The following is a 16,805-nucleotide window of genomic DNA, read 5'->3' as shown; positions in this document are numbered from 1 at the left end:
GCCCTAACCCTAGCCCTAACCCTAACCCTAACCCTAGCCCTAACCCTAGCCCTAGCCCTAACCCTAACCCTAGCCCTAACCCTAGCCCTAACCCTAGCCCTAACCCTAACCCTAACCCTAGCCCTAACCCTAGCCCTAGCCCTAACCCTAGCCCTAACCCTAACCCTAGCCCTAGCCCTAACCCTAGCCCTAACCCTAACCCTAACCCTAATCCTAGCCCTAACCCTAGCCCTAATGGGAAAATGGAAATAAATACATTTTTTTTTATTTTTCCCTAACTAAGGGGGTGATGAAGGGGGGTTTGATTTACTTTTATAGCGAGTTTTTTAGCGGATTTTTATGATTGGCAGCCGTCACACACTGAAAGACCCTTTTTATTGCAAAAAATATTTTTTGCAATACCACATTTTGAGAGCTATAATTTTTCCATATTTTGGTCCACAGAGTCATGTGAGGTCTTGTTTTTTGCGGGACGAGTTGACGTTTTTATTGAAAACATTTTTGGGCACGTGACATTTTTTTATCGCTTTTTATTCCGATTTTTGTGAGGAAGAATGACCAAAAGCCAGCTATTCATGAATTTCTATTGGGGGAGGCGTTTATACCGTTCCGCGTTTGGTAAAATTGATAAATCAGTTTTATTCTTCGGGTCAGTACGATTACAGCGATACCTCATTTATATCATTTTTTTATGGTTTGGTGCTTTTATACGATAAAAACTATTTTACAGAAAAAATAATTTTTTTTGCATCGCTTTATTCTCAGGACTATAACTTTTTTATTTTTTTGCTGATGATGCTGTATGGTGGCTCCTTTTTTGCGGGACAATATGACGCTTTCAGCGGTACCATGGTTATTTATATCTGTCCTTTTGATCGCGTGTTATTCCACTTTTTGTTCGGCGGTATGATAATAAAGCGTTGTTTTTTGCCTCGTTTTTTTTTTTTTTTTCTTACGGTGTTTACTGAAGGGGTTAACTAGTGGGACAGTTTTATAGGTCGGGTCGTTACGGACGCGGCGATACTAAATATGTGTACTTTTATTGGTTTTTTTTTTTTATTTAGATGAAGAAATGTATTTATGGGAATAATATTTTTTTTTTTTTTCATTATTTTGGAATATTTTTTTTTATTTTTTTTACACATTTGGAAAATTTTTTTTTAACTTTTTTACTTTGTCCCAGGGGGGGACATCACAGATCAGTGATCTGACAGTTTGCACAGCACTCTGTCAGATCACTGATCTGACATGCAGCGCTGCAGCCTTCACAGTGCCTGCTCTAAGCAGGCTCTGTGAAGCCACCTCCCTCCCTGCAGGACCCGGATCTGCGGCCATCTTGGATCCGGGGCTCGAGCAGGGAGGGAGGTGAGGAGACCCTCGCAGCAACGCGATCACATCGCGTTGCTGCGGGGGGCTCAGGGAAGCCCGCAGGGAGCCCCCTCCCTGCGCGGTGCTTCCCTGCACCGCCGGCACATCGCGATCATCTTTGATCGCGGTGTGCCAGGGGTTAATGTGCCGGGGGCGGTCCGTGACCGCTCCTGGCACATAGTGCCGGATGTCAGCTGCGATAAGCAGCTGACACCCGGCCGCGATCGGCCGCGCTCCCCCCGTGAGCGCGGCCGATCGGCTATGACGTACTATCCCGTCCAGGGTCAGATAAGCCCAGGGCACCTCGACGGGATAGTACGTCTAAGGTCACAGAGGGGTTAATAATAGCAGGATCCAATCTATACACATAAATGTAAGCTTCAATATAGGAGTGGATTCACATTAGGTAGGTTCCCAGCAATGAGAATCGCCTTATCGTGGTGGCTGGGCACACATTAATAAGCAAATTTATCTGCTAAGTACTTACAATTTTTTCCTGGGGACATTAACTGTGTGAGACAGGTAATGACTGACAGCCCGCTCTCTTGATCTACATGCCTCATGCTGGTAACACCTCCTTTTATTTAAAATAATCTTGGGAGGCAGATTGTCAGGGAAATCTATGTCCGGCTCATAGATCTTAACAGCTCATTTACATATTTTTTATAATGTGGATGTCTCTTAAAAAAGACATCGGATCACTGATATCAAGGCATCATCTTATTCAACTTTCTATGACATATATGCCCATATAGACAGCTTGGCATGGTTGATCCTACTGACAGTTTCCATTTAAAGGGGCTTTCACACCATAGACATCAAATCTCCTAAAATGACTATTAAATATAGTAAAAAGTGAGAAAAAAAGTTTTAAAAAATGAAAAATAGAAAAAAACACAAAAGTTAAAATTATCCGACTTTTGCCCCATTAAAAATAAAACGATTGAAAAAAATACACATATTTGGTATCGCTGCGTTCGTAAAAGTCTGATCTATGCAAACATTAAAATAAATTAATCCGATCGGTAAACAGCACAACGAGAAAATAAATCAAAATGCCAGAATTCCTCTTTTTGACTGCTGCAAAATTGCATTAAATTGCAATAAGATGCGATCAAAACATCATATCTACCCCAAAATTGTATCAATAAAAAAGTAAACTCAGTGCACAAAAAATTAGCCCTCACATATCTCGATATCACGGAAAATGAAAACTTTACGGGTCTCAGAAAATAGTGACATAAGCAAATCTTTTTTTTTTTTTAATTTTCCAAAAAAGTGCATCACATGATAAAATGAACGTTGTCATTCAAAACTACAACTCGTCCCGCAAAAAAACAAGCCTTCGTATGGCTATGGAGACGGAAAAATGAAAAAAAAGTTATGGCTCCTGGAATAAGGAGAAGAAAAAATAAAAGCACAAAAATGGAAAATTTCAAGGTCATAAAGAGCATATTTTGTACCCTATTATTACAACACCATCCTTACAAGTATCAGTATACAGTAATGCCAGTTTTCTTTACCTGTGGATTTCCATTTGGGGTTCTCACAAAATCTCCAAGCAGGTGTTGACGAAACAGGCCTCCGTCAGTAATTTTTTGTGCATAAGCGGTTGCTTGTTTGCCGGTTATCTTGGAGTAATTTACCTAAATAATACAGACAGCTTAGACTTAGATACAGAGAAGTAGTATTTCCTGAAAAACAATGTGCATTTCTATTACGGTATGTTTATTAGCAACATTAATTATAGAAAATGTCATTCTCATCAACCTCACTGTGACTGTCTGCTGCAGGAGCTCTCCTCCACCACTGTCTACGGCAGGATCACTGAGCTTTAAGATGATGGACCTACAACAGTTTGTAGACACCACATAATGGACTGTTGTAGATAGGCCCTTGTTTATCGCGGGTGATCAAGCTTCATGCTCGAGTCCCCGCCCCGCATAATTTGTGGCTGTTAGACAGCCAATAAACATGCGTAGATTGCCTGCCAAACAGCAGGCAATTCCCAAATGTTTATTGGCTGTCTAACAGCCATGAATCATGCGGGGCGGGGACTCACCCACGATACTTCATGCATATTCGAGCACCCCGATGCATGATCCAGTGGCGATTTTAACATCTAGTTGCACGATCTGAACCTACCTTCGACTGTATTGGAGCTAGGTAATGATGAGGCTGTGCCATCATTATATATATATGTCATGACTCAGGATGGGGCCGTTCTGCTCCATCCTGGTCAGGTCAGGGTTAAGTTTGTCCACCTCTCTTTGGTTCTGGGGTGGCTATTTAATGCTGATAGTTCCTGGCTTCAGTGTCAGTGACTTCTGTTTACACGGCTAGTTTGCTGACCCAGGTTATTCGTCTGTGATTGATGTTCCTCTGCGTGTGTGAGTTTAGCTGTGTATGACCCGGTTTGTCCCTTTACTATTGTCTCTGTCTTCCTGCTCGGTACTGATTCGTCCCTCCTGGTATTCTGACCGCTTGGCTCATCCCTGTTTACTCGTCTGTCTTGCCCTTGGTTACCTCGCACTTGTCTGGCTTCTGATCCTTGGCTTTGCTTTGACTTGATTATTCGGTTTCCTCATTTTTCTCCGCACCACGGTCGGTTCTCTGTCCGTTCGTGGGGTAGCTCCGCCCCTTTGGTCATGTGACTGGCTTAGCTCCGCCCCCTGTGACTACGTGATCAGCCTAACTCAGGTCCTGTGCGATCTACACACATCGGCCTTCTCGCTCTGTGTGTATCAGCTCACGTTCCCGGCTAGCGTCCCTGGCCTAAACCCCAGTGACACTATCCCAGTGTAACTACAATATATTTATGAAAAAAAATTGTATTTTTGAATTTTTCTATTTACTCCTATTAGAAATATTGAATATTCATAAAACTATGTTTGCTTTTTTATAAGGATGATGTCAGCAGCCATCAAAGCCATGCAAAGCCAGCAGAGATAGAGACGTAATTTTACTGCTGTGTGCTGCTACCGTCACAAAAAACAGATGGCTATGGAAGCACAGTACGTCTGTCATGATAGCTGCACACAGAAGTTACATTACATTCCTCCATCCTGGCTGGCTCTGTATATACCGTATCCTGATATTCACTCCTCTAGAAGACCAACATCCAGGATAGGAGACTATACCTTTACTGCTGAGTGCAGAAACACTGACAGAAGAATAAAAATGTATTGTGCATGCTCAGCGACCCACAGACAGTTACATACAAAGACAGGAGTCAGGAGCCACCTAGAGACAGTTATACAGTACAGACCAAAAGTTTGGACACACCTTCTCATTTAAAGATTTTTCTATATTCTCATGACTATGAAAATTGTACATTCACACTGAAGGCATCAAAACTATGAATTAACACATGCGGAATTATATACTTAACAAAAAGTGTGAAACAACTGAAATTATGTCTTATATTCTATGTTCTTTAATGTAGCCACCTTTTGCTTTGATGACTGCTTTGCACACTCTTGGCATTCTCTTGATGCACTTCAAGAGGTAGTCACCGGGAATGGTCTTCCAACAATCTTGATTTGTTGGCCCTTTTGCCTTCACTCTGCGGTCCAGCTCACCCTAAACCATCTCAATTGGGTTCAGGTCTGGTGACTGTGGAGGCCAGGTCATCTGGCGTAGCACCCCATCACTCTCCTTCTTGGTCAAATAGCTCTTACACAGCCTGGAGGTGTGCTTGGGGTCAATGTTCTGTTGAAAAATAAATGATGGTCCAAGTAAACGCAATGCGGATGGAATAGCATGCTGCTGCAAGATGCTGTGGTAGCCTGTTGTGAATTCTGTGGCCAAGCTCCCTCCTGTGGTCGAGAGTGGTACTTCGGCTGGTTCTGTCTATGAGCTTCCTTTGGTGGATGAGAGTGGTACTGCGGCTTCTGAGTTTCCTTCCTCAGGTGACGAGGTTAAGTCGTTAGGTGCTGCTCTATTTAACTCCACCTGGTGCTTTGATCCTGGCCTCCAGTCAATGTTCTAGTATTGGTCTTGCTTCCTCCTGGATCGTTCCTGTGGCCTGTCTATCCTGCATAAGCTAAGTTTTGCTTGTGTTATTTTTGCTTGCTATTTTTTCTGTCCAGCTTGCTTTATTGGTTTTTCTTGCTTGCTGGAAGCTCTGAGACGCAGAGGGAGCACCTCCGTACCGTTAGTCGGTGCGGAGGGTCTTTTTGCACCTCTGCGTGGTTGTTTGTAGGTTTTTGTGTTGACCGCAAAGCTATCTTTCCTATCCTCGGTCTATTCAGTAAGTCGGGCCTCACTTTGCTAAATCTATTTCATCTCTGTGTTTGTATTTTCATCTTACTCACAGTCATTACATGTGGGGGGCTGCCTTTTCCTTTGGGGAATTTCTCTGAGGCAAGGTAGGCTTATTTTTCTATCTTCAGGGCTAGTTAGTTTCTCAGGCTGTGCCGAGTTGCATAGGGAGCGTTAGGCGCAATCCACGGCTACATCTAGTGTGGTGTGTTAGGATTAGGGATTGCGGTCAGCAGAGTTCCCACGTCTCAGAGCTCGTCCTTTGTTTTTGGTAATTGTCAGGTCACTTTGTGTGCTCTGAACTTCAATGTCCATTGTGGTTCTGAATTACCTGATCATAACAGTAGCCATGCTGGTTCAGTATGCCTTCAATTTTGAATAAATCCCCAGCAGTGTCACCAGCAAAGCACCATCATACCTCCTTCTCCATGCTTCACGGTGGGAACCAGGCATGTAGAGTCCATCCGTTCACCTTTTCTGCGTCACACAAAGACACGGTGGTTGGAACCAAAGATCTCACATTTGGACTCATCAGACCAAAGCACAGATTTCCACTGGTCTAATATCCATTCCTTATGTTCTTTAGACCAAACAAGCCTCTTCTGCTTGTTGCCTGTCCTTAGCAGTGGTTTCCTAGCAGCTACTTTACCATGAAGGCCTGCTGCACAAAGTCTCCTCTTAACAGTTGTTGTAGAGATGTGTCTGCTGCTTGAACTCTGTATGGCATTAACCTGGTCTCTAACCTGAGCTGCTGTTAACCTGCGATTTCTGAGGCTGGTGACTCGGATAAACTTATCCTCAGAAGCAGAGATGACTCTTGGTCTTCCTTTCCTGGGGCGGTCCTCATGTGAGCCAGTTTCTTTGTAGTGCTTGATGGTTTTTCCCAATTTTCAAAGTTTGCCCAATTTTTCGGACTGACTGACCTTCATTTCTTAAAGTAATGATGGCCACTCGTTTTTCTTTACTTAGTTGCTTTTTTCTTGCCGTAATAAAAATTCTAACAAGTCAAGTTTATTCAGTAGGACTATCACCTGTGTATCCACCAGACTTCTGCACAACACAACTGATTGTCCCAACACCATTTATAAGGCAAGAAATCCCACTTATTAAACCTGACAGGGCACACCTGTGAATTGAAAACCATTCCCGGTGACTACCTCTTGAAGCTCATCAAGAGAATGCCAAGAGTGTGCAAAGCAGTCATCAAAGCACAAGGTGGCTACTTTGAAGATCCTAGAATATAAGACATAATTTCAGTTGTTTCACACTTTTGTGTTAAGTATATAATTCCAAATGTGTTAATTCAGTTTTGATGCCTTCAGTGTGAATGTACAATTTTCATAGTCAAGAAAATACAGAAAAATCTTTAAATGAGAAGGTGTGTCCAATCTTTTGGTCTGTACTGTATATAAAGACTCAGAGAGTAGTCACTTAAAGACAATTATATACAGAGTCAGGAGCCACCTAGAGACAGTTATATACAAAGGTCAGGTGCCACCTAGAGACAGTTATATACAAAGTCAGGAGTCACCTAGAGACAGTTATATACAAAGGTCAGGTGCCACCTAGAGACAGTTATATACAAAGTCAGGAGTCACCTAGAGACAGTTATATACAAAGTCAGGAGTCACCTAGAGACAGTTATATACAAAGTCAGGAGCCACCTAGAGACAGTTATATACAAAGTCAGGAGCCACCTAGAGACAGTTACATACAAAGTCCGGAGCCATCTAGAGACAGTTATATACAAAGTCAGGAGCCATCTAGAGACAATTACATACAAAGTCCGGAGCCACTTAGAGACAGTTACATACAAAGTCAGGAGCCACCTAGAGACAGTTACATACAAAGTCAGGAGTCACCTAGAGACAGTTATATAGAAAGTCAGGAGCCATCTAGAGACAGTTATATACAAAGTCAGGAGCCACCTAGAGACAGTTATATACAAAGTCAGGAGTCACCTAGAGACAGTTATATAGAAAGTCCGGAGCCATCTAGAGACAGTTACATACAAAGTCAGGAGCCACTTAGAGACAGTTACATACAAAGTCAGGAGCCACCTAGAGACAGTTACATACAAAGTCAGGAGCCATCTAGAGACAGTTACATACAAAGTCAGGAGTCACCTAGAGACAGTTATATAGAAAGTCAGGAGCCATCTAGAGACAGTTATATAGAAAGTCAGGAGCCATCTAGAGACAGTTATATACAAAGTCAGGAGTCACCTAGAGACAGTTATATACAAAGTCAGGAGCCACCTAGAGACAGTTATATAGAAAGTCAGGAGCCATCTAGAGACAGTTATATACAAAGTCAGGAGTCACCTAGAGACAGTTATATACAAAGTCAGGAGCCACCTAGAGACAGTTATATACAAAGTCAGGAGCCACCTAGAGACAGTTATATACAAAGTCAGGAGCCACCTAGAGACACTTAGTATTTAGAGCATCTGGAGCAGTTGTGATTGTAGTAGGCAGGTTATACTGTAGCCAGGCGGGTCTGTTGGGTCATGGGCCACTGATGCTGAGTTCTAGTGGGGCGCTCCCAACATTCTCTACCTTAGCTATGGCTCGGGTGGCAAACTGAATGCCCTTCCTTAGCAAAAGTCTAGGTATGACTGTGTGTTAGGTATACTGCACATATAGAAGCCAGTCTAATTAGACTAATATGGTGTGTCACGTACAGTACTGCCTCAGTTCTGTCACATCTGACAACCCAAGCTATAAGTTCCAGCAGGTTAAACTACATAAAATAATCTAGATACCACTACACCCCTCACTATTGATAACGCACGTGTAAGGGCCAAGACCTGGTAGGATGAGCTCCGAATACTGATAGATAATAAACATGTGTACCTGTAAGAGCGGCTGGTATCCTGTAGCTGTTAAGAATTTGACCTGCATATTGTATCCTCTGCAATTCCCATATCTTGAAACAATGGAAACTTGTCCCATCTCTGGAATGGTCTCTAATGCATATTTCAGATCAGTGCTTGAGAGGTCTACACTGAGATCTGTAGGACGAAAAAGAAGAGGATTAAAGACAGAGTTTACATATAATAATATCATGGAAACATTGGTTTATTGGTTATAAGGGCAGTCTTAGGGCGTTGCACCCCAAGGTGGACCAATTACCCCAAGCCGATGGAGCAGGACATGAGGATCCTGTAATGTAAGCCTGCCCCCTGTCAGTCGGACATTTATTACTTACTTACTGTATATCAGTTCACCTTGAAAAGGAATAAATCCTGTCCATTTGTCCCATTAGGACATGTGAACACCATATGTGGGGGTTCATGGGGTGATCAGTTGATCACCTACACTCTGGGGGGGGGTTGCTTCTGATGAGACATTTTCAAGGGTGATGTCTCAATAGGACTACTCATTGTTAAAATAAAGCACTGTTGGCAATTAACTGATTTCCGTGGGAAAATATTGACCCTGAAGACATTCCTATTGTCATAAATGCTTGAGCAGGGAGCAGATAAGTTCAACTAGATTAATGATGCTTGAGATGTAACCCTACCACTTGTTTCTCTTCCATAAGCCCGAATGCTGAATGTTCCTCCAATGGGCGGGGACGCTGTCTGGGTTCGATTTATCTGGATCTTTGTATCTTGGGGCCAGGATGATGTGGTATAGATTGCTGAATCTGGAGTATTGAGAATGTTCTGTGTAAAAAAAAAAAAACATACCGCAGTAAGTATTGATAGGTATTGGTATCAGATAACCAGCAGCCTGTCATTCACTCTTGCTGTCCAATTTATTCTTGCTATCAGTGCAAAGACGGATGGCTGTATGGAGGCAAACACACATCCAGGCTCGGACTGGCCCACAGAGGAGCAGGTGAATTTCCCGGTGGGCCGCTCTGCAGAAGCGACACAATATATTTGATTCTCTATGAGCAGACTAAGCCACTATCTCATCATTCATTCAACCTAGTTAATTATGACATAGAGGCATAGGTACATTTATGAATGAGGTTAATGTTATATTTGCAAGTAGCTGAATAGTGGGCCCCCAGAATCAATGTGTTACTCGTGGGCCCTTAGCACCCCAGACCGGCACTGTAATTAGCGTTGTACTGACAATGTAACATGGTGCAATTGGTTCCCATTTGACTCTCCGAAAAATGCTTCTGGATGCTAGGGCTGAGTTTGGTAATGTCACATCCCAACACTGCTTTCGAGGTTTTTTGTCCGGCTCCCGAAGAACCTTCGAACTTTTCTGGTCCAGATAACGTATTAAATTAATGAGTACAGAATTTTTGACTGTGCGCAATACGCTTATAAATACACGTTAAAAATATATAAAACGTGAAAAACACTTTTAATATCATACTTTCACGCTTACATAAAAGTAGGGTATGCTGTACTTGGATGCGCCAACTGATCTTTGTCACACAGACATCAACTTTCCTAGAATGTCCAGAAGGCCCTGGCGAAAAGAAAGACATCTTCTGGACTCCTGGAGTCACTAAATGTCCAGGGTGCCACCTAATCCCCCGTTCTATACCCATGTTATTCATTAGAAATGTTGTATGTTTTTGCTTTGTGCGGGAATGCTTCATTATTACACTGTCAACCTAACAAACCCTCGTAAAGGGCTATTCCCAAGATTACAAGGTATCGTCACCAGATAAGACAGGTGATCCATGTCAACTCTGCACCTGACCTTAACCAGCAGATACATGATGAATTCTCGTGCCCACAAACAATTTTTTAGACGCGTCCTATCCATGGTTTTAAAGGATAGCACTTGTACCTGTGATGTAATGTGAGGCCGTGCACAGGTCCAACTTTTACCTTGGACCAGGTGTCAAAGGTCCATGAAAAAATAAAATCAGATTGCACTCAGATGACACATGACACTTTTTTTTCTTCTCTCCACGTCCAAGAAAAACTGATTCCACTCTTAGCAAACCACCAGAGGTGGTGAAAATGATCGTGGGAACCTACCACTGGGGAGCGGGCACACACTGTGGCTGACCATGCGGCCCAGGCTTCTCTCATCAGCAGTGCACTGCAGGACCTTTAGTGTTACCGTTTTTATATACCAGAAATATAATAAATGGCCTGGTTCACTTTTCCATACTGAGAGATTTAGGTTTAGTACATATATATATATATATATATATATATATAGATAGATATATATATATATAATCCTTTATGCTATTCGCTCACAATCCATCACCCACCTCTGCAAATCCAGCAGCAAAGAGTGGAAAATTGTAGGCGCAATCAAATGGATTTACAGTGATGGTATACTGGGTTTTAGATGATTTCGCCACGTTGACATTATTTATAAACTTTCCACTTTGTGATAAGGCAGGTCTCCTCCTGTGCACTGCAATACATAAAAGAATCAGAAAATGCTCAGATCTGCAGAGAAAAACAAATGTCCCACGCACGATAGGATTATCATTAGCAATGTGAACAGCGATCCACATGCTACAAACGGAACGATTAATGATTCTTAGTATTAAAAAAAAGAAAAAGCTAATCGGTTGAGATAACTCTTTAAGAAGCATATTTTACAAATGTAATAAAATCACATCTTAATTTGTTGTTGTTTTTTTGTAAGACTTAAAGGGAATGTGTCACCAGATTTTTGCTATCTCATCGGAGAGCAGTATAATGCAGGAAAGTGATGCATCACTTAGGTGTCTGGGTGCAGCAGTTGCGACACAATCATAATTTTTAGATGTAGATCTAACAAAAACTCAGCCCACACCACAGCTTTCTGTGTACATTGTCTATTGACAGTGAGCTGCTTATCAGAGGAGGGGGCGTGGTCAGACCAGGGTTCACGGGAGCTGTAGTCCAGGCAGTGATAATCTCCTGCTGATAAAACATTCCTTGTATAGAAACTACAGCACACAGCCTAATAAGTGACACATCCCTGAAATCTGTGTCTCGGCCCCTACCTCATGCTACCCTCAGATTACACGGGAAAAACCTGCTGACATATTCTCTTTAATGCTTTTTTTAACTTCTTAAGAGCAATCTGTCGCATTGTTTTTGCCACCTAATCTGAGATCAGCCCACATCAATGCTTGTCAGCTGTCTGTGTTATAGAGAGACCATGAATATGGAGGACTACTTGGTAGCAGGTCTACTAGTCCTCTAGTGGTAATCTCCTGCTGAAAAAAAAACAGTGATTTTATGAAAACCACAACAGGCAGCCCAGTAAGTGACACATCATTAGAATCACGGCCTCCGTCTCTACATTATGTTTCTCTTAGGTTAGGTGGTGAAAAACGTGGTGATAAATTCTCTTTACATATGCAGTGATGGGACAAACTCTGATAACAATCCTTTTTACTTGTCCTCTGAGGCAGCTAATAATGTGACTTACCATTTGCGTCACTTGTGGTTACTGTCTGCCCAACGTAGAGGACGTCGATATAATAATCTTGAGATGACTGTAAATTGATATAGAGCACGCTGAAATTTCGGCCCGTGTACTTGTTTTTAACAAGTTGCCACAAATCTATACAGGTGTATGTCCAGCTATAAAATAAGAGATGTTATCTGAGGATGAGGAATATCGTCACATTTCTAGGATGACGTTCACAAGACAAGTCAACAGCAAAAATAAAATATATTTGTACCTTGGAGACACGTCAAACCTTACATTAAGAAACTCCATTATCATTGGAGAGGTAAGTGATTTTTTTTAATCATTTTTAATTTAAATTTAATTAATTGGAAGTGGGTTGTGGGGGAGGGGATATGAAATTATAATGAATTGGGGGTGGGGAATGGGAGAAAGGAGATGAAAGTATAATTAACTGGGGTGAACAGTTAGAGAGAGGATATAAAATTATAATGTGTGGGTGGTGGGGAATGGGAGAGAGGAGATAAAAGTATAATTAATTGGGGTGAACAGTTAGAGAGAGAATATAAAATTATAATGTGTGGGGGGTTGGGAATGGGAGAGAGCAGATGAAAGTATAATTAATTGGGGTGGACAGTTAGAGAGAGGGTATAAAATTATAATGAATTGTAGGTGAGGGGTTGGAGAGAGGGCATGAAAGTATAATAAATTGGGGGGCATATAATTATAATAAATAGGGGGAGCGGAAGGTGCACAATGGTTGGAGATTGAGAACACAGAAGAGTGACTGGTAATGAATTGGGGGAACAATTACAGTGACTATTTTATATTTTTATTGGGCAGTGGAAAAATTGGCAAATTATAGTTAATTGGGTGTAATGGAAGGTGCATATACAGTATACAGCTTGGGCAAAAATTAAGAGACCACTGCAAAATGTTCAGCTTGTCCGATTTTTCTCTTTATAGGTGTATTTTTTGAGTAAAATGTAAATTGTTCTTTTATTCTATAAACTTCTGACAATATGTCTCCGAATTTCCAAGCAATAAATTTCGTATTTTTTTTTCTGAAAAGGAGAAATGGTCAAAATTTCAAAAAAATACACAGCTGCTTTCAAACCTCATATAATGCAAAGAAAACAAGTTCATAATGATTTAGAATCAACAATACTAAGGTTTTAACTCAGGAATAGTTCAGAAATCAATATTTTGTGGAATAACCAGCTATATATATATTGTGACAGGGTCACTGGCACTGTATGTGAGGGGAGATATGTGTCACGGAGATTGCTTTCTTCCGTAATCTAAAAACCCTTAAGTTTCTCTCCAGCATGCTATGTGCTGAAGAGGTTAATCAGCCATGAAGGGACCAGGTTTTTTTGGTGAGTAGGTAAGAGATGGGCGGGACACCTACTCACCATATCTCCACCTCAAGGGTGTGGCTGGGGAGTTAAATATTCAGCCACTATTTTTTTTCTCTCTGTTGTGTGTTTGGAGAGGAGAGACTCCAGATGTGGCTCCAGGAGGAGCTGAGGACTTTGGGTTTTACCTGAAGGTGAATCCTGCAGGAAAAATTACTCTTTTGAACTTTATCTTTGTCTTGCTTTGCCATGTGTTTACCTCTACAAGCAGCTGAGTGAGTCAACTCCTCAAAATAAATATAAATATATATATATATATATATATATATATATATATAATCTTATTATTTTTGGATCAGTATGGCAAACTTGGATCAGTATGGCTTTAAAACATCGACATGAAGGTTTGACAGTAGGGAGGAGAAACATAGCAAATGGCTCTGATCAGATGAAACGTCAGCAACAATTTACTAGATGCAAATATTTATTTTGTATAAGGGTCCAATTACATGGACCAACCGGCAGCACTAAACGACCACTGATTGGTAAACATTACCAATTTACGGTCGAGTTTACATAGACAGATCGTGGTAAACGATGAGAACTGAGCCATCTGTAATAGGTCTGTCATCTGTTTACCCAGGATGATGTACTACTGAGAATGATGATCTTTTGTGCTGACCAACAGATTTTGTCACCTGACAAATGAGCGCTTCTTCTCTTGTTATATACTGTAGCGCTTTCTCTTATTACATAGCGTCTTCTCTTGTTATATACTGTAGCACTGTCCCTTATTACATAGCATCTTCTCTTATTACAGTATATACTGTAGCGCTGTCCCTTATTACATAGTGTCTTCTCTTGTTTTATACTGTAGCACTGTTCCTTATTACATAGTGTCTTCTCTTGTTTTATACTGTAGCGCATTCTATTACATAGCGTCTTCTCTTGTTTATATACTATAGCACTGTCCCTTATTACATAGCATCTTCTCTTGCTATGTACTATAGCGCTGTCTCTTATTACATAGCATCTTCTCTTGCTATGTACTATAGCGCTGTCTCTTATTACATAGCATCTTGTCTTGCTATGTACTATAGTGCTGTCCCTTATTATATAGCATCTTCTATTGTTATGTACTATAGTGCTGTCTCTTATTACATAGCATCTTCTCTTATTACAGTATATACTGTAGCGCTGTCCCTTATTACATAGTGTCTTCTCTTGTTTTATACTGTAGCACTGTTCCTTATTACATAGTGTCTTCTCTTGTTATACTGTATACTGTAGCACTGTCCCTTTTTACATAGTATCCTCTCTTCCTTGTGTAGAGCCGTCCCTTAACACACAGCATCCTTTTTGGTTATGTATAGCATTTTCTCATACTACATAGCATTTGCTCTTGTTATGTATAGCGCCGTCCTTTAATACATACTGTCATATCTTTTTATAATGAGTCATATTTAATAGTTTGCTCTCTTGTGTTTAGCGCTGCACATTATTACATAGCATCCTCTCTTATTATACTGTATATAGCGCTGTCCCTTATTGCATAGTGTCCTCTTTTGTTGTGTATTGCACCATTTTTATTACATAGTATCCTCTATTGCTTGTGTAGTGCCATCCCTTAATATACAGTAACCTATTTAGTTACGTATGGCGCTGTACTTTATTACACAGCGCCCCCTCTTGCAATATATAATGTAATCCCTTATTACATAGTATTCTCTATTGTTAGGTTAAAACCACAGATACACCCCCAAAAATACTCAAAATAAAATATATGTTTATCACAAATTTTTTTTTATAGATATGAAAGAGTTGTAGTGTACTGTGAGATATAGTGGATACCACTAAAGATGAGAGAACAATCAAAGCAACAGAGAGCATGAAACACCAAAGACCATACAGGCTGGAATAAGATTATAAAAAATGCCTTTATTAATAACAAGGGGCAAATAATTAATTTTAAAATACGGGACTCAGCAACCTTTAAAGGTATATCACGTATATTCCGCTGTGCTTCCTTTTACCACCTTGCACTTTATTCTCTTGCTGTGGACTTATATATTTTTTATAATCTTCTTCCAGCCTGTATGGTGTTTGGTGTTTCATGTTCTTTGTTGCTTTGATTGTTCTCTAATGTTATGTACAGACTTTCACAAGAGGCAAAACAAAAAAAAAATAGGTGCTGCACCCTCTATTTCGTTATGTTGACAGATGTGCACCAGTAACCTATGCAGGGCCGCCATCAGGGCATTACGTCCGTAACTGGCGTACGGGGCCCAGTGGGCAGAGGGGGCCCCTACCGGCAGCTGCAGGCTAACCGGGCCCTTAGCGCCGACGCTGCAGCTGTTTAAAGCTATTGACGTGCGGGCCCGCACGTCAATAGTTAACAGCCACCAGCCAATCTGAGGCTGGAAGCTGACGTCAGCCGCAGCGTGCGTGCATGTCGCCGGCGTCTGACGTCATTGTCAGTCGCCGGCGAGTGCGCACTGCAGCTGCGTGGAGACAGAGAACTTCGCCCACCGCAGGAGCACGGCCAGGTGAGAAGAACTTGTTTTTTTTTTTTTTTATTGAGAGCGGCGATCCGGGGGACCCAGAGCAGAATGCTGTACACAGGGGCAGAACGCTGGACACGGGCAAAACGCTGAACACAGGGGCAGAATGCTGGACACAGGGGCAGAACGCTGGATACAGGGGCAGAACGCTGGACACAGGGGCAGAACGCTGGACACGGGCAAAACGCTGGACACAGGGGCAGAACGCTGGACACGGGCAAAACGCTGGACACAGGGGCAGAACGCTGGAAACGGGCAAAACGCTGGACACAGGGGCAGAACGCTGGACACGGGCAAAACGCTGGACACGGGCAGAACGCTGGACACGGGCAAAACGCTGGACACAGGGGCAGAACGCTGGACACGGGCAAAACGCTGGACACAGGGGCAGAACGCTGGAAACGGGCAAAACGCTGGACACAGGGGCAGAACGCTGGACACGGGCAAAACGCTGGACACAGGGGCAGAACGCTGGACACGGGCAAAACGCTGGACACAAGGGCAGAACGCTGGACACGGGCAAAACGCTGGACACAGGGGCAGAACGCTGGACACGGGCAGAACGCTGGACACGGGCAAAACGCTGGACACAGGGGCAGAATGCTGGACACAGGGGCAGAATGCTGGACACAGGGGCAGAACGCTGGACACAGGGGCAGAATGCTGGACACGGACAGAAAGCTGGACACAGGGGCAGAAAGCTGAACACAGGGGCAGAACGCTGGACACAGGGGCAGAACGCTGGACACAGGCAAAACGCTGGACACAGGCAAAATGCTGGACACAGGGGCAGAACGCTGGACACGGGCAAAACGCTGGACACAGGGGCAGAACGCTGGACACAGGGGCAGAACGCTGGACACAGGGGCAGAACGCTGGACACAGGGGCAGAACGCTGGACACGGGCAGAACGC

General features: G+C 42.4%; 1 protein-coding gene across 1 annotated transcript in view; it reads right to left on the bottom strand.

Annotated features, from left to right (window-relative positions):
• The window catches only part of PKHD1L1 (PKHD1 like 1), a 262,674-nt gene that overhangs the window by 182,281 nt on the left and 63,588 nt on the right, over positions 1 to 16,805 (bottom strand). The window contains exons 23-27 of the mRNA XM_069731788.1: positions 11,991 to 12,145; positions 10,831 to 10,979; positions 9,157 to 9,301; positions 8,487 to 8,644; positions 2,892 to 3,014 (exon numbers count right to left, since the gene is read on the bottom strand). Of these exons, the coding sequence (XP_069587889.1) occupies positions 2,892 to 3,014; positions 8,487 to 8,644; positions 9,157 to 9,301; positions 10,831 to 10,979; positions 11,991 to 12,145 (730 nt within the window). The remainder of the gene's footprint in view (positions 1 to 2,891; positions 3,015 to 8,486; positions 8,645 to 9,156; positions 9,302 to 10,830; positions 10,980 to 11,990; positions 12,146 to 16,805) is intronic.

The sequence above is a fragment of the Ranitomeya imitator genome, chromosome 6 (assembly GCF_032444005.1).
Source record: "Ranitomeya imitator isolate aRanImi1 chromosome 6, aRanImi1.pri, whole genome shotgun sequence".
In the NCBI taxonomy this organism is placed as follows: Eukaryota; Metazoa; Chordata; class Amphibia; order Anura; family Dendrobatidae; genus Ranitomeya; species Ranitomeya imitator.
This window is presented reverse-complemented; position numbering and strand designations above follow the sequence as displayed.